The sequence below is a fragment of the Amblyomma americanum genome, chromosome 8, assembly GCF_052857255.1.
Source record: "Amblyomma americanum isolate KBUSLIRL-KWMA chromosome 8, ASM5285725v1, whole genome shotgun sequence".
In the NCBI taxonomy this organism is placed as follows: Eukaryota; Metazoa; Arthropoda; class Arachnida; order Ixodida; family Ixodidae; genus Amblyomma; species Amblyomma americanum.
This window is the reverse complement of record NC_135504.1, coordinates 114,269,472-114,292,183: the sequence shown is the minus strand read 5'-3', so window position 1 is coordinate 114,292,183 and position 22,712 is coordinate 114,269,472. Positions and strand designations below refer to the sequence as shown.

Below are 22,712 nucleotides of genomic sequence, written 5' to 3'. Positions count from 1 at the left end.
TGTCTATCTTGTCCCGTTTTTCGCGCCGTTTTCAGTCGTGAAATGTAACGAATAGCCCTTGTATTTTCTTTGCAGTTGCTCTTATATGAAATGATAGTGGTTCTTGAAATTAAGGCACGTACTCAGGCGCTGGAATCATTTGCGCGTGAATGCTTATTCACTGTAGACGCAAAACGTACACTCGCGAATATGCATGAGCGCCCCGTTACTTACATAAGCATGCGTCCAAGCAGATAGAATCAAATAATATCTGTAGGAGGATCTATTCATGCACTAACGTTACTTCGGCATATTTGAGCGAATTTGACGAGGTATGTACACAGTATTTGTTTTCGCAGATACATTTACTTAATGGGTTGATTTTCTCAATAAATTTTCTTTTTTTTTTGCACTCCCTTCCTTTTGCTGGAACCCCCATCGGGAAGTGGAGTACATCGCTTCCTGCTTTTTCCCAACGTTACTAATCGGTGAATGAAAAGCCACCTCTGTCGTGAAGACAATGTCGCCGTTGTGACATTTTCCTAGGGTGTTAAATAAGTGTGACATGAACGTCTAAGCAGAAATTGGAAATCAAACAGAAAACGCAAGCAGGTGCTTCTTCCTCCGACCACACCCGGTACTCCATGTTCGCAATCTTGATGACGGCAAAAAAATATGAACTAACGGCCTACTTTGCTGCCAATCCTAGGGTCCAAAATAAAATGCTTTGCAGAGTCGGAATGCCATAACTTCCGATAGCCGCACTCTCTTTAATTTATCTCGCTCATGCTGTACAATATGTGTTTATCGCAGCACTCGTCCGCTGTAACACTCTTGCGTTTACGACGCGTTCGGCTGCTTATTCGCGTTCGCGTGCGTACGTATAGAGTAAACATCGCTGAACAGATGTAGTCCTCTGCTCCCTTGTGTCACGATCTCGTTTAGTTGCAAATTCTGCGCAGGCTTGCTTATATGGGAATCATCAAGCTCCTTACACCGGTGGTGTTTCAAACTGAAGTGTATGGCTAATGAAGTTTGTTGTTTTTGTTCATCAAACACTGTAGCAACTACCTCCGAGCGCGTGGACGTGCAGAATGACATCTGGCCTGCGGGGTGACCGAACAAGACGATAATTAATTGCCCACGGGGCCTCCTGACAGAATCCTACAGGGCCTCCTGAGCTCCCAAAGCCGTGCAGATGCCACGATACGCCCAGTGACACCACATCATTACCTCGGCTCCTAAATCTGGATCACGCCACCTTCCTCATAACAAGAAAGCAGCACCTCCAGCTCCGCACACGTGCTTTCATCCCTCCGTGTGCGGTAACGCTCCCCCGCGGTCTTACCCGTGCAGAGGAGGGTGCGCTTCGGAAGATCCGGGTCGGGGTTGCCCTCCCTCCTGCCGTAATCCGAAAGTGGTTTCAATTTCGATACATAATCCCCGCCTCGGGTGTCCAGTCTATCAATCCTGGAATACTGAAGCTGATATCTAACCCTGATGTGGGTGAGCCAGGCTCTGAAGCTGAGGATAATGCGGCACAAAAAAGCGCCGGGTCTCTATCCGAACAATCCTTCGTCATATACCGCTTCAACGCAGAGGCCACATCATCGCTCACTCCTTGACTTTATCACACCGGCCATCCTTTAAAAAGCATTTAACCATCGTTTTCTTTTAACCAACACTGCATACCCCTTTTATGCGGTAAGCAATTAATGTCGCTTAAAAAAAGGTTCTCGGAGGAATCCGTCGAGAAAGCTGCTAGATTCGCACCACTGGTGATTGGGGTCCATCTCAAGTGGCGATTTCCTTTTTTTTTTAATCATGCCCATTGTCGGACGCGAATCTGTGTGCGAGCTTCAGTGCTATTAAGGCAGAATGTTCGACTGAGTTGGATTAGAAACGAAGGTAAACGAGTTAAGGCTCTAAAAAATGTGCGGATCGTTCAGGTACCATAGACGAGATCCAGCAAATTAGTCACTAGTCACATCATCGTTGAGAGTATCATCCCTCAACAATTGTGAGTTTTGTTGCCAACTAGGAGGTCTTTAACCCAGGTAACGTCACGATGACGTAATTGCATACGATATGCGCTCAACATGCCTCTAGGCGATGACGCTATAAAAATCAACTGATATCGCGAGCCCTTCGACCTCTGCCTGCAAGGACGCCTTCTCCACTGAAACAAGCAACCTGAATTTAACTCCACGTAATGAATGCGTTCAAAAATAAGAAAACAAGCGATCGTTGCCGCGATGTTTATGCTCGTTTCTGTTGTATCTTATGCGCATATTTCGGAGAATGCTTCCGGACCTATGCAAGCAGAACACACCTGTGCACTTTTGTTTCTTTCTCTTGCCGTAATCATGGCAGTCCGAGGGGTTTCTCTCACTTTTTGCCAATAAATATTCTGGAGTGCGAGAAATGGAAAATTACCTGCTAATCACTAGCGGTCAGATCTTATCAGAATCCTTAAACTTTTAACGTGTTCATTCCATCCTTTTTTATTTTTTTCGGATTCCGCACAAATATTAGCCTAATAGGTTCGTTTATTTTATCTCGTTTCTTTTTATATTTCGTGATCTGCCCCTTGCGGGTGGTACCGTGTATTCCTGATGTGAAAACAATTCAAAACAGCAATGCTCTAGAGTCTTCAGTGGAAACACCCTTACAATTTCATCTGCATTTCGCCTCTTGAACGGCTTTCTTTCATTTGGCAAATTGTTTTCTATTTTCCAACAAACACGGCAGTGTATGTTTAATTGCAGGCACTGTTGTAAGACAATTTCAATTTTCGGCCAAATTTTACGTCTAGTAGGAGCGATTTTAGACACAAAGGCAAGCCACTGTCTTGCCTTGGACCGAATAGAATGTCACTTGCGCAGTTACCCATCAACGCAGCTTCTTCCGTGAAAGAACACTTCTGACAGAATAGCGATCAATGCGTCTTCTTTCAACGAACTTTAGTAATAAAAGAAGAGTCTTCGATCATGAGTTGCAGGGTATGGTGCGTTAGATCAATGCTCCCTAGTTGTCACGGTTAGTATTCAACAAAGAATATTTAGCCCCCTCATATCGGCCATAAGCACTGGCAATCACATCGATCTGCTGACACTGCTAACTGAAAGGATACGTTGTGTTTCATTTTGCTGAAGAGATTTTTTTTTTTAAACGCGAGCTGTTTTACAGAGCCTTCCACGTGCGGTTCCACGTGTAGCTCATTGGCACACATAGCAAAGCTCATTCTACATCATCGTCAAGCGTCAAGGAGCAAAATGTGGCGGTGCCAATGCCGGCCGCTGGTGGCGCGGCGGGCTGTGTAAGGTCACAGCGCTTCACTACACTTCTTTTAGAAACTAACCCTGATTTGCAGCACAGGAGGTCCAGGCTCACCACCATGATGTATACAGAGTCGACGCAGTGAAGATCCTGGAATGCGAGCTTCCACTGGGCAAACAATTTTCCACTGGGCGAACAAATCTATGTGTTGACAGAGTTGAACAAGGTGGCTATGGTGTATCCATAACTGATCAACCGAAGTCTAAACCGCACCCTCCCCCTGAACAGAATTTACCCACCCTGCTGCTATGCAATGCCGCCGCCCTTTATATGAATACGCCAGTTAACCTTGAGGCATCAATCTCCACAGGCTACGAAGGTACAAACCAAGGCTCGAGCCAAACTTGTTAACGGAGTCATATTAGTAGGCGTTGAAATGAAGATGCTCATACTGCGGGTAGAAGTGAGAACTGTGCCGTATTTTAATCTCAACCTTTTGAAGAGCTCATCCTTTCAAGCGCTCGGCGATTGGCTAAAACAGCGGAAGAGTCTCTGATGCTCGTTTTCAACGTAATGCGTTGATGTACGAGCCGTTAAAACACTGACGTGCACGTTGCTACCGTATATCGACAGATTTGGCGGCTTTATTTGTTGTTATTTGATTTCTGAGGCTTCTAACAGCGCTGCAGTAATTTAATGTCTCAATGACACCCAACTTCTCAAAGAATATCCTGTACCGCTAAAGGAACTTGGACGTTGTCGTAGTTCCGAAGGCCACGCGCTGAAAAACAGTGACAGAAATATTGGTTCTTTCCGCTCGTCGGCCCATATGCACACTAATTCATAATAAAACTATACTTAATTTCTAATGACGATGATGAAATTTTGTGAGCGTATTTTTCTGTCAATTCCAAGGTGTATATTATACCCACACGGCAGAAATAAAGGTTTCTATAGCACAAGAGGCAGAGGGTGTGGCCTCAGCACTGCACTGTTTGTTGGTGCTGAACTTCACAGTCGCTTCAGGAACTTCTCTGTATCAATGAGCACTTCGTGTCCCTCGGAAAACCAAGCTATATTATGGGTCCAGGAAGCAGCAGTGGCTTTATACTTGCTAAAAAAACCTTTCTTTGTGCGCGTAAAAGCGCATGCTACACTTCATTTGATTGCGTCCCTTTTGAGGCCTACAGTCCTAAACAATAAAAACGCCTTCGGTACGTAACCAACAGTAAACTAGATCTTGAAGTTCATTTCACGTATTGTAAGAAACTTGTTAATTCTTAAGCCAGTCGAGAGCGACAAACTGCAGGCATTCTGGACATTCATGTTTACGGAGGAAAATCATCGCACAGGTCGTCAAAGTACCTCTTTCTTCGGTGCAAGTAAGCAAGGATTGAAGGCCTTCGTCAAAATCCAAAAAGAAAAAAAAAGACTAAAGTACAGAAAGACCGAGGCATGACAATGTGACGACGGCGAAAGGTGGATTATAAACGGCTGCTCATTGATTGTTTTTCTCTTCTATGAACTATTTCTCAATATTACGCTTGGTCCTTGTTCTCGAACAGCTTGCAAGAAGTTCTTTTGACTTCAGTCACTGGTACCCAATACGTTGCGCAAAGATGTCAAACTGCTGCCTCCACAAGGTCATTGGTCACTGTGGCCGTCACTACTTGGATTGATTCCTTCACTTGCTTTCGTAACTCCTGTAGTCGGGCCAACAGCCTCTGGTATTCATAAGTGCCCATGATGGCACCCAAATATGACTTCATTTCACAGCCATTCGCAGGCAGCCTGTTTTTTACCAAATCTTCATACTTGCTATAAAACTCTAGAAACTTCTCCAGCACAACGTGCTTGAAAGAAGTCGGGTACTTGGAGTCATCCTTAAGGCAGTCTTCTACTGCATCACACACGACCACTCTGATTGTCTCGTGCTCTACGTAAGCCCTGTGTCGGGCAACTGCATGCTCACGCTTGGCATTCTCAATACCGCAGTCCTTGTTAAGAACGCCTTGGATGGCGAGGAGCACAGTGCTAACGGTGTAGGAACAGTTCCAGCTGTCTCCACGATAAGTGCCAAGCATTTTCAGGCAAACTAACCCGGCGTCGTTGATGTGAGCGTTGAGCTGCACTCCCTCTGCGCCCGGCGTCGACAGGTGCACGCGTGGTGGCTTTGTTGGGTAGTCGCGGGTACATTTGAACACAAAATTGAAGAACCCTCCTTCGTACGGCGTGTCAGGTGGACCGATCATGAGAGCGTGAATCGTGGAGGCGTCGTTGTCGTCCGGGGAAATGGATACTCCCTGCATAGGCTTGGCTTTCATATTAGCGAGCTCTTGTTTCAGTCTCAGAAGACACATAGGTGACGGCGCCTCGTTTCCAAGCTTGGTGGGGTCCTGGGAGCTTGTCTGTGAGCCGTTGCCACCAGCAGCACGTTGCACTCTCGACATCGCCGCGGATTCACTATCGTAAAGCCAAGTCCGGGAACTAGATGTTCTCAAAATACGGTACCCGCAGTAGTGAACTGGGGACCTCGTTTTCTTCGCTTCTCTCGTGGTTGCATGTACCATGACCTCGAGGCATTTTTGGTGGTGAAGATGAGGCTATTTACTTATATGTATGCGGGGTTTGTTTCCATATTCTTGTTAAGTTCTTATTATGCGTCAATTTTTATTCATAAACGATCAAACACGGAGAAGCTTCGATCTAAGTTTAACACTTGTGAGACAACATCGCGAACGCAAGAGCTCCAGAAACTCTGCTAGACTCCAATGTGTTCAGGTGTTGCACAGAAGACGATCGTAATATATTTAACCGATGTTTTCTAGCCTTTCTGTCCGTTTGTCTCTTAGCTTCAGCTTCAAAGTTTATCTACCTGTTACCTGCACAGAACCTGTTTCTAAACGACTGTCAATGGCTGTGGTAAGAGGTTGCCCTCATTTGGGTGGCGACTTTCAATATAGCTGCTGATGCAAACATCTGGCTCAAAATATCAAGGAGTATGATTTAGGGCCTAATATGGCCTAATTATGATTTAGCCTAATATGATTTAGGCATTACACGCATTTTCTTTACCTATGGCGAAAGAATTCGAGGAAACCTTCCACGCACTTGGACAAGAAAGAAAACCAGAAAAGAAGCACGTGTATACAAGACTGCAGATGTAATATAGAAAAGATGTACGCTGAATATCTTTGGAGCAGCCTTAGCTAATCTTACTTAGCTGGTGTTCTTCGCATTTTAATTGTTAATGTGGGCTTTCCCAATAAATATTATGTTACATTCTGACATATCTTCATGTACACTATAGACCACGGAATGAAGGTGGGTTCATTATACAGCAATGGCGACTATAGTTTCTCAACTTAAAATGCAATGGTTTAAGATAGCTTATATTGTTCTGCATTTTCAGGAAACGCAGCAGCTGGAATGCATCTCGCCCACTTTGTGTTGGAGCCTAGAAACTCATTCACCATTGGCTACAGTTTCAAGTAAGAAGTGCATTTGCAACGTGGTGTAGTAAAATCCTTTTACGTAAACTTCTCATAGCCACAGTGGCTATGTATGTTATGTACTACTGCTCTTCGGCACATATATGTAATTATCCGCCGCGGTAGCTCAGTGCTTAAGGCGCTCGGCTACTGATCCAGTGTAACCGGATTCGAACCGGACAGCGGCGGCCACGTTTCGATGGAGGCGAAACGCAAAAGGCGCCCATGTGCTGTGCGATGTCAGTGCACGTTCAGGATCCCCAGCTGGTCGATATTATTCCGGAGTCCTTCACTAGGAATTCATCTGCCTCTATTGCCTCTACGGCCGCATCTGTACTCATCGCCCAGGTGCATCCAATCCCTACCTACCTGATAGTTGACGCACTGAGGGCACGTTTTCAACACATATCCCGGGTTCCCTCTCACCATTTTGCCAGTCTTCCTATTTCCAGGCCGCGCACATAGTTTACAAACACCATTGATGCACAAGGCGCCATTCTGCCGACCCAGTTTATACCCGCCTCTAGACCGTCCTCGCCACTTTGGAGCCTGCACAATCCCCGTGTGCTTCTTTCAATACATGGCATCAAGAAGAAAATCGATTTTTCGCCAAAAAAACTAAAACAAGTCGCTCTTGAATATTTCCATGAGCACCATGCAAACCGAGTGCACGTCTACACTGACGGCTCAATGAACCCGACAAGTTTTTCAGGCTGCGTGGCCATCCCAGCAAGGACTACGGAAATTAGAGTTAAGATAGCTGACCAGACTTCTTCAACGGGTGCAGAATTAACCGCTGTTCGTATCGCCATTGAACACATAAATCAGCAGCGCCCTCAGCAGTGGTCTATTTTCACCGATTCCAAAGCTGTCCCCCAATTCTTACAAGCTGCTCTTCACCGGGGAGCCCATGAACAACTGGTATCGGAAATCCGACAACTACATCACTGTGTCATAAATAAAGGGCACGACATTATCAACTTATCAACCAATGACTGCCCGGGCACAGCGGCATAGCAAGCAATTACCGCGCGGAGGAGGTAGCGCGAACTGCTCATCACGACGGCGATTTTGTGTCGATCCCCATGTCGAGATCAGACGCTGCGGGCAGCCTTCGCACACTTGCGCGGGACATCAGGCTTGCCGCGTGGAATTCCGGCCAGTTTTTCAATTTACGTTTAAAATCTTTGGACCCAGATCTGAAGCTCCGGATTCCATCCGGCATATCACAACGTGAAGAAACATTGCTGTGTCGCCTGTGGCTTGGTGTAGCTTTCACCAACCTTTACTCGTTCTTAATCGGTATGGCTGATAGCCCTGCATGTGCCATCTCCGGGTATGGCGAGACTATATCCCACAATCTTTGTGACTGCCCTGAATACAGCGCCAGAAGGCAGTCTCTTTGCTATGCGCTAGAGCGTCTAGATCCACGCCCACTGACGGAAGTGAAGATTCTCGGTCACGGGCCGCGGTGATCGTCGGCGCTGCAGGCCTCCAAGGCACTGCTCCGTTCCTTGCGAACTCCTGGCCTGCACAATAGGCTGTGTGACTTTTACGAGCGCTGACTTTTCATAGTGACTTCAATTTTCTGCTGTTCTCCTTTCTCTTATTTTTTTCTCCCTTCACCCCTTTCCCCCCGTGCAGAGTAGCAAACCGATTATTCTTCCGGTTAACCTCCCTGCCTTTCATCTTCTCTCTCCTCCCCCTTCTCCAGTACGTCGCCTTTTTCTTCCTTTCTTCTCTCAGTCCCTCCTTTACACCTCACCTTACGGCGCGGTTCAGCTTTCCGCCGAAATGTGTCAGATACTGCGCCATTTCCCTCCCCAAAAACCAATTCAATATACATTAACAAGTATATAACACTAAAATCCTCTTCTCTCTCGGGTGTGCATATCATGTGCAAATCGAAAAAGCTGCGGCGAGAAAAAATAGCAATCTTTAATTCTGGCTTCCCACTAAGACAACTGGATTTAGGATACGTTTTGCTCCGCATAGGGGAAACCCTGAGTGTTTATATTGTTCTATACTGAGTTGTTCATTTTTTGTAGAATCGCGTAATTATTTGCGTTATCTTATATATCAATTCTGGGAAATGTCGATATTGTGTATATTGCTTTTATTGAGATTTTAGCACTTGCTCCGAAAGTTTCGTTATCACTGTAATCGTTTCAGTTCAAAGGACAGTCTCTGGTTTGAAATCGTTCACTGCAGTTGACGTGCCACGTTATATAGGCAGACCGGGCGTGCTATACCTTGCAGTACACATACTGAACCTCGTACCTGGGCTGCTAAAATTTCATTTGTTTAAGCAGCAAGGCAAGCCAAAGCCACAAAAGGTGCAAATATTAATGTTCTTTTTAGCATTCCTTTGCCTTACTTATGTGGCAAACGGAAATGTTGGGTTTTACCTATAGAGAGGCAGATGTGAGTGGCCGCCGTGGTGGCTCAGTGGTTACGGCGCTTGGCTGCTGACCCGAAAGACGCGGGTTCGATCCCGGCCACGGTGGTCGAATTTTGTTCGGGACGAAATTCTAGAGACCCGTGTACTGTTCGATGTCAGTGCACGCTAAAGAACCCCGGGTGGTCGAAATTTCGGGAGCCCTTCACTTGGGCATCTCTTATAGCCTGATTCGCTTTGGGACGTTAAATCCCCAGAAAGCATAAGCCATAAACCATTGGCAGATGTGTTTAATAAAAACGGTTGTGTCGCTAAAGCCAGAGTAGCAATGAATTTAGGAGTGGAAAACCGGTCACCGCACACACGCCATATACATTGGCACCGGATACGTGATGAATAAGTTATGAAGTTAGTGCGACCAGCGCATAGTGCGCAGAGCGTTCACCAACTATATTAGGCTGAATTTGCATAGTCAGAAGCAGAACGTAGAAGCGAATGCAGATAGCACAGCTCGTAGAAGCTTTTGTTTGTGGGAAGTCGTTCATCGCTATACCGAGCCATAAACAAGAGAAAGAGAGGTCACCAAATGACCATATTTCCTTAACCTGAAATCACTTCACTGCCGCTATATTTCTAACTGTTTAGAGTGTGCACTGATACAGGCCCGTCTTCAGTGTCGGAGAAAACGTTTTATTCCAGTGCCGAGGTATAAGGTCTTCGCGCGCTAGTAAATTGAATTTGGCACTTTTGCAGCTTTGTGGGTACTTTATATAGACATGGAAAAAATACATTCACAGTTTTCTTGACTTATGCCATTCGTTTTCGTTTTTCTTGTCTTTTACTTGTTGATTTTTCTGTTTTTTAGGGCTTTCTTTCCGCGGCGAAAAGGCAATGTAATATTAAACGCGTTGTCGAGTAGCTCCCACTCCGACGGCACTCAGGAGCAAGTTTCTTCGCCTTTCGACAAACATAGTTCCTTAGCTAGCTTCCTATTTTTGAGGTGAACTGCACTACCATTAGTAATGTTCTTCAGCACAAGATTGTTGAACTTACCCCGCACATGTTATATTTGGGGTCACTAAAATCACTGACCGTAATTACGTATTCTGATCCAGTATGACTGGCGCTATTTTCGCAATGGAGGGGGGGGGGGGGGGGGGGCTATATTTTTGTAACCCTTCGAAAAATAACCCTCATTTTTGGATCAGGAAAGCCTGGTACCTTGGTACCCTTTCAGGGAAGCAATCTGGAAAGGTAAGACTATGCATGCTTTCATGTTCTGGAAACGTTTTTCTGCTGAATAGCAGTGTGGTCTAGCGAATGTCAGCCTGTTCAGAATCCTTAAACTGCTACGAAGTTATATGCAAGATTGCTGTCGGCGCAGTTGGGACTGAAGCCAACAAGTTTTGCTTTTGGTCCCAAAGCCACCACCACTCAGCCGCCTCTGGGACTTCAAGTGCTGGTTTTCGATGGCAATCACAAAATTTTGTTTCTCAGTGTGCTGGAGTTTGGAAAAAAAATGATTCGTAACGCTTCTGTCAGGTCTGTAGTTCTGCTCTGCATTGTGACTAGCTCAAACGAACAATAGACACAGTAAACGTGGGATATTTTCTTGAAGGGAAAGGCGGTGGAATGCTGCCCACAGGCGTGCACAAGAAACGACGAGTCAGCAGTTCCGCACCAGAAGACATACACCCCTCATGGGTTTGGCAATTCGTCGCTTAATCGGTGTAGAACCGAACTTGGGGTAGAACCCGCGTCTTTTGGGTCAGCAGCCGAGCGCCATAACCACTGAGCCCATGGAGGCCCAGGTGTGAAATAGATTTTTATTTCAATCCTGTAAATTCAGAGGAACAATTCAAGGTGGGGGCAATGCTTCGGTCTCCGTATTTGAAGAAAATATTGTCAACAATCCGAGTTTTTAAAAGCATAAATAATTGCCTGAACCAAAGAAGAGTAGGTATGACGACTCTCTAAACAGCCCACTGTAAAGTGGCGGAACGAGGTATTTTTGCGAGTGCCTTTGGTGACTGAACATTACAAAACTTGGAGAGATAACGTCAGTAACTTCAGTTTCGTTTGCATTCCTTTGTTTGTGCTAACATAGCTCGATTCCCTATATGACGCATTGCCTTGTATACACATTCTGAAAAGCTGTTTTTCTACACTGCCTGTTTTTAAAAATAAACTGTTGAAAATACAGCGCATATAATTACATTCGTCTTGTGGCCAAGTAAATTGAATGCCTAATCAAATAGTTCAGTCAAGCGTTCAGTATTTTGTATTCCTTTCTCATATGCAAAATATGTCAGTATCCTACTTCATGCAGGGTACATATCAAGACTAATTTTACTTTCCTGCTATCTTAGAACAATTCGTGGTAGTTTTTTGAAATTTAAATAAATATAGATGTGGTGGTGTGGGCTTTTGACGTAATCGGCTGTCACGAGATAGCGGCTATAAGAGAGCGGGGAAAACGGCTCATTTGAGGAAAATTTGGATTGTCCACGCTTTATTTGGCTGTACTAAGAACAAAAACCACGCCAAAGGACGATACACAGGGAAGAAGTAGACAGGACGAGCGCGGATTTGCAACTCAAATCCGCGCTCGTCCTGTCTACTTCTTCCCTGTGTATCGTCCTTTGCGTGGTTTTTGTTCTTAGTTCATGGATTACCAACTAGCCCCCCATCGTACACTCCTTCAATTATTTGGCTGTTTTCGTATATTACCTAAATAACAAACAGGAGGTAGTTTGAGGCGTCTACATAACTAACATCAAGTGTTTTGCCTGCATTACTACTGTGACGAAAATTTTAGATTTCCAGCCGTCGGCTATCATAGCACAGAAATAGAGGGCATAAGCAATAAACGTGAATCCTAGAAAGCCACCGTTATCCGCTTGTTTAGTTTAGGGTGAATTATGCAAACAATGCAGTCGGGGTAATGAGTCCGTGTGTACTGGTGGCCTTTCGCAAGTTTATATCCCTGCGACCCTCTTTCAATGTCGCACACTGACTTCCGCAGTTTGACGCTGCAGTGATGCCTCGGACGATGAACTGGTCAACGCACAAGTGCTTAAAGATATAAATAGAAGCCATCCCTTTCCTGCTATTTTCGTAGCAAAATGGCCATTTGAAGTCATAGTGCAAAGTGAGCGACTTTAGAAAGCGAAGCATAAATTCCTTGAGGGGGAAACCAATCCCCGCCAGAAAGGCAATGGCCTGAGAGCGTTGTCGCCGCCTGAGCCCATTTGTCTCGAACGCTACAGAAAAAGAAGTCGCGTCCAAAACTCAACTGGCACCGCATTCACAGGTGGCCGGGCAAATGGCCCATTCCCGCTATGCTAGAAATGGAAAAAACAAAAGCTGGCTAAGCACTTCGCCAAACAAGAGTCAAGGCAAGCTTTCATGCAGCACTGAGCTGACGCGCCTTCATCGCTCAGCCGCATGTACGCAATGTTGCGCATGCAGGGCGGGAATTCTTCCGAGCTCCTCCATATACTTACATAGCCCTTTTTACATATCTGATTTAAGGAGTATTGTTGAAATAAATGGTGGAGGAAGTGGCGTGCGACCATTCTTTTGTGTGTCCTGTAGTAGATAAGCACAAGATATCTATGTTTTCTAGGGCATAACGTCACGCCTGCTAGCTTTCACACTTTCTTTAGCGCCAGTCCTGAAGGCGCGACAAAAACATAAAGAAAACTTGGTAACAACAGGGAAGCGCATGCGTAGCCGTGGCGGCCGAATATCAGGTGAAAGACTGCTTATCATTCGGTGGTGAGATGCGTGACAAGTTGAGCAGTTTTTTTTTTCGAAATCAGACGAAACTCTTTAAATATAAACTGATAGAAACACTAGTTTTCAGTTCGCATAAATCGCAGTTGTAACCGACCTGTTATTGGCGTGCTTACAATGGCCTTTATTATACCGTCGTACTGTTTATGAACGTACATTTTGGTGATTTTCCACTCTCACTACTTCATTCGAAATATAATTAAAGCCGTGGCTGGCCCAAAAATTACGGGTATGTTTTGTGACTTCGTGTTTACTGGAAATCAATAAATGTATAGTAGTGTATAGAGTCGTAACTCTAGCTATAATAATAGCAATGCACGCCCTTCGCATGAAGATAAGAAACTAGGGCTTTTGCTTATGCGTCCCATGATTTGGCTCGTCATGCCGTCAGCGTTCCTTATCTCATGAAAGTAAGAATATATCTCCTCCACGCCCCTGTGAAACTTAAAACTTATATCCCCGTGCTGAAAGAACACCACTACATGCCTTATAAGAAAATCCACGGGGCGCTCAATGATGGACAAACGCTACCTATCAGCTCTTAACAAAATGTTATTACATATCAGTAAGGAAAAGCCAGAGCGTTATTTGTGGTTAAAAGCACGATTATCTTTTCCAAAATATAAATACTGGTATCTATGTAGCGCAGTAAACCTAACCAGTCCACGATATGCTCACACCTTCAGCTTTCTATTCATATTCAAATCGTTGTGAGTATTCCACCGCTAAAACAAAATTTCATCTAAACTCGAACATCATGATTTGCAAATAAAAACTAAGAATGATGCCCTCAGTTTTAAACTTCAGTCCCATGTGAACGTGCAATTGATGAGTACTCAAAACTGTTTCCTTCTGCAGCGCATCGTTAGAATGCATTCAAAATTACAAAAGGCATACAGAATACACACTTAAGTAAGGGTGCCCACTGAATCAAACTTCATTACAGCATGTACCCTCTTCTTCAGCGGCCAGAGAACGCGCATGAGCACACGTTATGGAGAGCAAATATTGCGATGTTACCTAACATCACGTGACATGGTGGACGCCAGACAGCACGCCTTATATACTATCGCGTTAAAGGTTGCCTGCCTCATATGTGTGCCCAAGGTAGGTACGCTCGAGGGTGGCAAACTTCGAGGCAGAGCAAGCAGTGACGCAATACGTGCAACGCCAAGAAAGAGTTGTTTCATATTTTATTTTGTATGAGGCCGATGCTTCTAAGGAGGTGATTGCGTTCTAGGGCGCCTTATCTGACAACTGAGGCTTCCACCCTACTGTTCTTGCAGTAACCTAGTTTCACTTGGTAAAACTTAAGAATCAAAGCACCAGAAATACTGCATGTCATTGTCATTACATATTGTACTGACAAATTAGATTTACTTTCAACAGGTTTTAACGGCAAGACTGCGTAGTACCTGACCTCGATGGATGGATGCAAGATAGAAGAATCCCCTTCGAAAAGGGGTGGTTGCAGTTGCCGCTAGGCTTGGATGTTTTATTTTTGTTTCTCATTTTTTTTCCTTTGTATTTTTTTAACAGTGTTAAAAATCGTTCTGTAAATTAGCCATTTTCTTTCAATACAGTTTTTATCCTACACCTCTTAAATTATGTCGCCTCTCTGCTTTTGAGCCGCCAGTCTTACAATCTCTTTTTTTGCTAACTTCCACCGCAGATTCATTCACCACGAAAGCCAGATCGGGCGCCCTCCTGCGCCTCATCGATAAGTCGCTTTGATCGGCGTGCACCCAGGCGGCGCCTTGGTGCAGGCCGGGAAATCTGAAAGAGGAGAAGAATCATGATACGCGGTGCGTGCTGTGTGCACAAACATGGCACTGTCTGATCTGCCCCTGAAGCATGCTTCTTTTCTTCCTGGCGCTCCTATGCGGCCCCGCGATTCCCAGCAGTGGTGATCCGGACGTGCTGTGAACACTACATGCATACACTATACATAGCAACTCAAACGGAGATTATCGAGGGGAGGGAAATTCTTAGATATGGCCTGGGTTTCGTGAGCGCTCAATCGGTAGCTTTATTGGATACAAAATTGAAGTTTTTGGATGGGAAAAATGTATGACAGGTCAGCGTTAGGCTTTAGGCACGTGTGACACTGCGGTCGTTGTATTTGTGATATCTTACCGGTAATCCTTATTATAAAAACATAAATATTTATTGCAATTACAATAAAATCCACTTGAGGTTTGCGTCTGTGCGTCCCCTTTCATGTCCTCTCTTGTGTGTGCGCAAAGATTTACAAAACCAAAAAAAATTTAGCCCAAGAAATTTGCTTCTGAGTCCTGTAGAGGTGCCCATGAACATCCTTCAAAGCCTCGCGGTCACAACGGATGAGGGCGTGATTGCCTTTCAATTTCAAGAGGCTTGGAAGGCGAACGATTCAAAAACAGCCGCACATAAGGGCCCGGAAGCGAAACCGGTGAGCTAAGGTGGCCGTGTGCTCTGCGATGTCAGTGTGCGTTAAATATCCCCAGGTGGTCGAAATTATTCCGGAGCCCTCCAGTACAGCACATCTTCCTTGGTTTATTCTTTTACTCCCTCCTTTATCCCTTCTTTTACGGAGCGCTTCAGGTGTCCAACGATATATGATATAGATACTGCTCAATTTCCTTTCCCCCAAAACGAAGTATTATTAATAATATTATTAACTGTGTTTTAGGAAAACGCTGTAAGCGTTGTTCCTGGTTATTAAAGGTGTGCGAAACCTGACAGTGTCGTATACAGCACGTGTTTACCGCGTCGGCATTGCTGCATGCAAGTCTAATGGGACCACGTCTAATTACCAACTGTAATAGGAATCGCTTAAAGAAACAGTGCTTGCCTCACATTGCCCGCACAGTCGTTCTCCGGTTTCGCAAGCCAAGAGCAAAAATTCTGGTGACGAACACAAAGCAATCATCGTCCCTTGTCGGTCCGCATTCCTGTCAGACCGAGGACCACATACGCAAGAGGTGCATGACACCATGTAGACGCTTCATGCTGAGTGTCGCTTTTTTCGCATGAGTAATTAGACGGATTGGGCTGAAAGTTTATACGGGCATGTAACAAAAGAAATTTTAAACGCGCAGATAACAAGAAAGACATTTGGACACACTACAAACTGCAGAATTTATCCCAAGAACTGCTAAAAAAGTAGTAAATGTATTCTCAGTGTTTCTTTCTGTCTTCTTTTCCAGTGCTTTTGCGCGCCGTTTCTAGTCAGAAATCAAAAACTTGAACGGCATTACTACAGGCTAAGTGCGCTTCCTATTCGGCTATTTCGGTGTTACAAGAATTCTAAAATAAACACCAGAAATATACGCCATCCACAGTAGCCTCACCTTCTTTTAATGGAAGATGTGGAACATATCACGACCTTTTCAGAATAATTTACATCTTGGCCACATGATATTAGAGCTTATACACCATTTCATGCTGTGCTCCGAAATAATTTCGGAGCGTTTGCGTTGTTTAACATGAACAGAACTCTCGGGCACGAATGCGTTCTATCTTTTCGCCTTAGCCAAAGTGCTGCTGCCGAGGCGAACACCTAAATCACAAAGCCGTGCCTAACAGCGAAACGCAGCAGTACTGCAAGCGCCAAAAAGCTAAGCGAAACAAGGGAAAGGGGTAGGGGACGGGGGGGGGGGGGGGGGGAGGGGGCAGGACAATTGACAAGCAAACGAGCTGCAGAGAATGTCATTTACGTACACCTGGTCCATGTGCTCTACTGCGTAAACGAGCTTCGCTCGCAGCGTTCCTTGCAACTATGTTCCGAGGCTGCAGAGTTCCCTGCACCAATATTCCGAGCTTTTCTGCCGGGCGACAAATTCAGGTCAAACAAGGGAGCGCCATTTTCACTGTGCCGAATGGCAGAGAACGTTCTTCCTGCCCTGGCAAGAGGTTCATCCTCTGCCGTTCTTTGTTTGTTTTTTGCTTTTTTGTGCCTTACGGTTCACCTGCTCTCGTTTCGGACCGGCAAGCATGCCTCTCATAAGATCAGTGCATCACACCTCAGCACAGCTAGAACATCAACAATCGTTCATGAAACATGGATCGTCCTTTGGTTCTGACTGCAACGATGTGTAGGAGGCGAAGACAATTCCATGCCCCGCACAGGAGAATATGACGGTGTCTCCATCATCCCGCCAGCCATAAGCGGGTAAGAAACTTGCCGCCAGCGCGAAGCCCTTCGCATCCGCCCCACGGTACGAGATAAAAGAAGCTCTGGAGGAATAGCGATAATGCGCGGTGTCTTTCTCAGCAAAAATGTGGGCGTGGTGGGAAAAAAAAGTCTACGAGGGCATGAATAACTAACATTCCCGTTATCACCGCCTACACTACGCAAGAAATATTAGCGCATGAGTCTGCAGAGACAACACAAACGGCGAACAGTCACGCGTTTAGCCTTTGGGTCATTCCATGCCAAACGTACCAGAGTTTCTGCTCGACACCCCGCTAATCTTTTTGATAAAATTTGTGGCTCTTTATTGTACCCGCTAAATTAATTAACCATAATTACATTGGCGGGAAGAATTTCATGGTCATGTAACCGCCCTTCGAATTTCTCAGAGCAGTGCAAAAGTCGGTCTCTATAAACAATTTTCAAAATTGAAATATTTTACTTTTGCGCTTGAAAATTTATTAGCATTGTGCGTTTTATTTCACGGGCAATACGTTTCTAGCGCAGTTTCTTTGTTGCTTAATGTAAATATTTTACCCGAAAAACATCGTTTTTCCAATTTTTTATACCCTTTCGCGACATTGGCGAGCAACATCACATGTTTTGCCGCTTCTCTACTATTCCTTTAAATGTTTTTAAGTATGCTACAAAGCGGGATATTTCAGAAAAAAAATGTTGAACTAAAAAAAGAGTGTGCTGTGCAGCGTTTTCGGTCATAAATTTCGTACAGAGGCGTTCCTAGTAAAATTATAGATTGTAGCTCAATTGATAGCTAGTTGGATTGAAATTCTGCTCAGCGTTTTTACCGGAGCCTTTTTGTTTTAGGCGAGAAAAAATTGTCTGTGGTTTAGCTCTGGTTAACCCAAGTCGAATTGCGAAAGCTTCGTTTCCTCGGCACGTCGTCTACGCAGCGTCTCATTCCGACGCTCTCGAGAATTCAAAGCGGTCTCTTCCTCAGTTGAAGAGTCACTAAGGGAGGTGTCACTTCTAGCCGCATCTCCATTACGAGGCTTCTCGAGTCTTGCGGCGCGTTCTTCTGGAGTCTCTTGAGCGCGTTGTCTCTTGCTCGCTTCGTAATGTCGTTGTTGCGTCTCTTTCGCGCACTTCATAACGACTACAATATGCACGCCGTTTAGCTAAACGTTGTTCTCGCTCTTCATCCGTTTCTTCCGCACCCCGCCGCTTCTTAGCTGCAGCACATCGTTGCAGCTTCACCTTATACACATCATCCGACATACCGTGGAGGATTCGCTGGGACGACTGCGACGAGCCGAGTTGGGGCCCCGCTTTTCCACAGCTGCCATGACGTCACCCAAAGCGAGCGCCTCCCCCCACGGCAGCGGCGCGTGGAGGATTCGCTGGGACGATCGCGACGAGCCGAGTTGGGGGGTCGCTTTTCCACAGCTGGCATGACGTCACGTACAACGAGCGCCCCTCGCGGCGCGCAGCTGCAGTTGGAGGATTCGCTGGAACGATCGCGACGAGCCGAATTGGGACCCCGGTTTTCCACAGCTGGTAAGACGTCACACATAGGTCACGCTAAAAGTCAATGGTGGATTCTCCGGGACGACGACCAAGAGCGGAGACCTCGAGCAGTATTGCTTTCGTAATCAAAATTTTCGAAATTCCGCGCTGTACCTCGAGCCATGGTTGCCCCTTACCGCCACTGCACTGCAGAACACGGCCGTTGACCTCGCGGCCAGGATCGAACCCGCTTCTGTAGGGCCAGCAGCTGAGAACAGTGAGCCAGAGTGGCGGCTAGCAGAAAGAGAAAATATTTTGTGGCCTATATCTTGATCAGTTATTAATAGTACCGGCACTTTAAAATATAGTGAGCGCCACTAGGCTTGTATATTAACAAGGAGGGATTTTCATCACTGATTTCATCAATCCTGATTGGATTACTAGTGGGCTCATACATTCTTGATAACGCGAAGCGACTGAGTTTTGAAGCGGCAGCAACGAATGCTACAATGAAAACGCGCTTTTCTATATAGCCAGGGCTCTTCGCTTCGTGGCGTGTGCCAGCGGCACACGAGCACCATCGTAGGTCGCGTCGCGAGGAGCATAGCCTCATGCAATTACCGTTTAAGGTGTGGTATAAACTACGCATATACATCTAGAAGGAGGACAACTGAAATATAGTGGCTCACCTCCAAGACGATTTTCAAAGGCCACAGATTGACTTGCTTGCATAGGTTGCTGTGTTGTCTCCATAACCACTGCCAAAGTCACGAAGTAGCTGATGTCTTACGTACGGCGCGCAGCTTACTGAAGCCACCTTGCTGCCGCCATCAGAACACCGCTTTTGCGCTTCCTAGCTATCGGCCCAGGTAGCAATGGTGACGACCAAATTTAGTTTCCCTATGCGTCATGCTTACTCAGCCACTGCGATTAAGCCGTCCTGGCAGTAGTCATGATGTTGTGGACCGATTTTGATTTTCAAGCCGCCAGCGCCTGGTTTTCGCCGAAGTACGATGGAGGCGCCGTCTGCTGTCTGCAGAGGAAAGGCCACTACGCGAAAGGCGCTCAGGTGAGCGTTGGAAAGTACGCGAGTCCTCTGTTGGGGGCAGCGCCGCCTTTCGGCGGCAACTTAACGCTGGCGGCTTATCAGTTTGCACCCTCCGCGGTGGCCCAGTGGATAGGGCGCTCGGCTGCATATCCGGAGTGCCCGGGTTCGAACCCTGCCGCGGTGGCGGTGTTTCGATGGAGGCGAAACGCAAAGAGCCTGTGTGCTGTTCGATGTCGATGAACGTTAAAGATCCCCAGGTGGACTAAATTCCACTACTCACCTTTCTTCCTTTCTTCTCTCTGTCCTTCATTTATTCCTTCCCTTACGGCGCGTTTCAGTTGTCCGCCGGGATGTGAAACAGATAGTGCGCCATTTCCTGCATTAGTTATTTAGCCTTCAACCAAGATAGAGAATATCGATAAAACTCCTCTATTTCCGCGAATGTCAGCGTACTCGAACTGATTTGATCCCGTCACTTGGAATGCAAACTATGCATGGCCTCAAAAGCTTCGCAATTTGCAAGGTATTGGTTTTTATTAGTTTGCGATGAAGAAGCTGGTTTGCAGCTTATTTCCCTTCTTTTTGAGGAGCTCAGAGAACGGTGCTATTGTTAAAGCAGGGGCCGTATTCTATAAGCTGTTCATTTTCCGTGGTCGACTTCGCTTTTATACGGTTTTGTGTCCGTGCTCACTAATGTCTTCTGGCACGAGATCTCCTTCGTTCATCACTGTTGTGATGAGCCATCAAACTTTTCGAGGTTTCACTTCAAACTTCGTGCCCTGCAAACAAAGTTAGGAACAATTCAGCCGTCTTATATGCTTTTTCAATGGAGATCTCACGTGACACAAAAAATTCTACCGCAGCGGTGCCTGAATGGTTGCGGCGCTCGGCTGCTAACCCGAAAGACGTGGGTTCGATCCTTGCCGCGGCTGTTTCATTTCAATGGAGGCAAAATGCTAGAGGTCCGTGTACTGTGCGATGTCAGCACACGTTAAAGAACCCCAGGTGGTCGGAATTATCCGGAGGCCTACACTACGACGTCCCTCATAGTCGGTGCCGTTTAGGGACGTTAAACCGCCCCCAAGATATCGGTACTCGAAGAGAACAGTGCAGACAGTAAGAGCGACTTTCTTAGTAGTAATTGCGTTTGCAGAAATATTTTGTCACGCTATTCACGCTATCAGCGCTTCGCGGCCATTCTTACTAGGAGAGGTCTACTCTGCCGGTAGTAACTTCATGACAGAGTGGCCATGTATGCAATAGGGCCACGAAGCTCTCAGTGCAGACAGTTTAGGGCAGGAAGAAGTGGAGAATTCTTATCAGGAACAGCGACTGCACATTGGCAAGTACGGTACGCTGAAGGACAAAACAAGGTTGCGGGGCAGGCAGGCAGTCACAAACTCATCTGAAGCTTGAATAATGCTCATGAATTTGAATCACTGATTTGCCAGTGCCACACATAAGCTTCCCAATGCAGTTTTAAAGAGCTGAGGTGGAACAAAGAAATTTTGCATATTGGCATCAAGTTTGGCAAAACATAAAAACATTATTCTAACTCAGATTGCATCGCACTTTAAGTTTCGCCATGATACATGCAAGAATATAGTTATACATTAATTTTATTTCAAAACAAATCGCTATTTCTGAAATTCCTCAATCCTAGACATTAAGAAACTAGCTGCAATGTGCGAATTTCAGCTCACCATCTATCAAACAGTCCCGCTATCTTACGTTAAGCGCTCTGCTTGGACGTAAGATGGAGAGGTACCATTGTTTTTAAGCATTCACTAAGTAAGTGAGGCTAAATACAGGCAAATTTTAACGACTTTTTATTAAGTCACACCAATGGTTCCGCCAAGTGCAGTTACCTTCTTTTTTTTCGAAATCTCCGTTGGATCTGTTGCGTCGCCAGTCGCACTAGCGAAAACTATAGGTGGAGGTGGTGGCCAACATTCGCTGCTAAGAAGGCATCTTGCTACAGTAAGAACACTACTTTTGAAAATTAGGGATTCCAGCTAGAAAGAACATGTAAATCGCTGAGATAGCCGAGTTCTTTAAAGCTTCACACAACGTTCTGGCTGTGAAAAGAAAGAGTGCAATCCGGTAACCGGTGAGAGCTGAAATCCTTTACAGATTCTTTCATTTCTCGAACATTTAAAAGGTGTATACAAATGAAAAGACGAAATTCACGGGCATTGCGAGGAGAAAATGTACATGTTAAATGCATTTCTGATATAAAGTTTGCTCTTTCAGCTATTCTACGATAACGCAATCGACAGTAGATTCTTAAATTAAAAATATTTTCCATGGCCCATGTAGTAATCCGATGAATAGAAATATAAATTCAGTAATTTATTTTTATAGCTTTTGGAGAACAGAAAGGGTGAAACAAGAACATAACTAACCTATAAAGCTTTAAATTAGAATCTTTTAATGAAGTGGCAGTGTCGGTGGCCGTCTTTAATACTTTTAAATTATGACCTGGGGCAGGCCATAATATTTTAAAATTATGGCCTGCGGCAGGCTTGCTCCTCCGAAACTACTCTCTTATTGAAGCACGTGCGGAAAATAGCTGAAATATAGATTTCTTCTGTCTTTTTAATTTCTGATTACACGTAGGAATGTCATAGTTTATATAGCATCTTGTAACCTCGCGTGGTATGGGTTCAGAGCACATTCAGAGGTAGTTTTCTGCGAAGTAGTTAGTCTTAGGAATCTGTGCCTCATTGTTATTGCCTGTAATAAACTGTTCTAAAATGTTGAAGACAAAAAAAACAAATTGAAAGCAAGAACAAATTTGGATGCAGATTTTGTTTACATGATCATTTGTTTTTCAATAGGATATGTAGGGTAGATAGCAGTTTTCTTTGCAGAAAAAAATATTTTTGTCATTCATTTTGATCTTCGAGCCGAAATGTTTTTTGGCGGACAGTTGACAGTTTTACGCAATTGCAAAAGGCTAAAAAAAAGCTGCTGATTTTAGTCACTTTTTTTTCTACCTTTCTGTCGTATAGCAGCAATCCTTGCGTCCTTTGTCAGCCTGGGGAGTCTTGGTCAAAAGTCATAAGGTCCCAAGGTTCA

At 45.2% G+C, this 22,712-nt stretch overlaps 1 protein-coding gene across 1 annotated transcript; it reads right to left on the bottom strand.

Moving 5' to 3' along the window:
• Nucleotides 1-4,880: 4,880 nt before the first annotated feature.
• LOC144102679 (ubiquitin-conjugating enzyme E2 Z-like) lies at nt 4,881-5,708 on the bottom strand. The gene has a single exon (XM_077635882.1). The coding sequence runs from the start codon at nt 5,706-5,708 to the stop codon at nt 4,881-4,883; it is 828 nt and encodes a 275-aa protein (XP_077492008.1).
• Nucleotides 5,709-22,712: the final 17,004 nt, after the last annotated feature.

Coding starts and splice junctions, on each gene's coding strand:
- LOC144102679 (XM_077635882.1), bottom strand. CDS start 5,708: ATGTCGAGAGTGCAACGTGCTGCTGGTGGCAACGGCTCACAGACAAGC.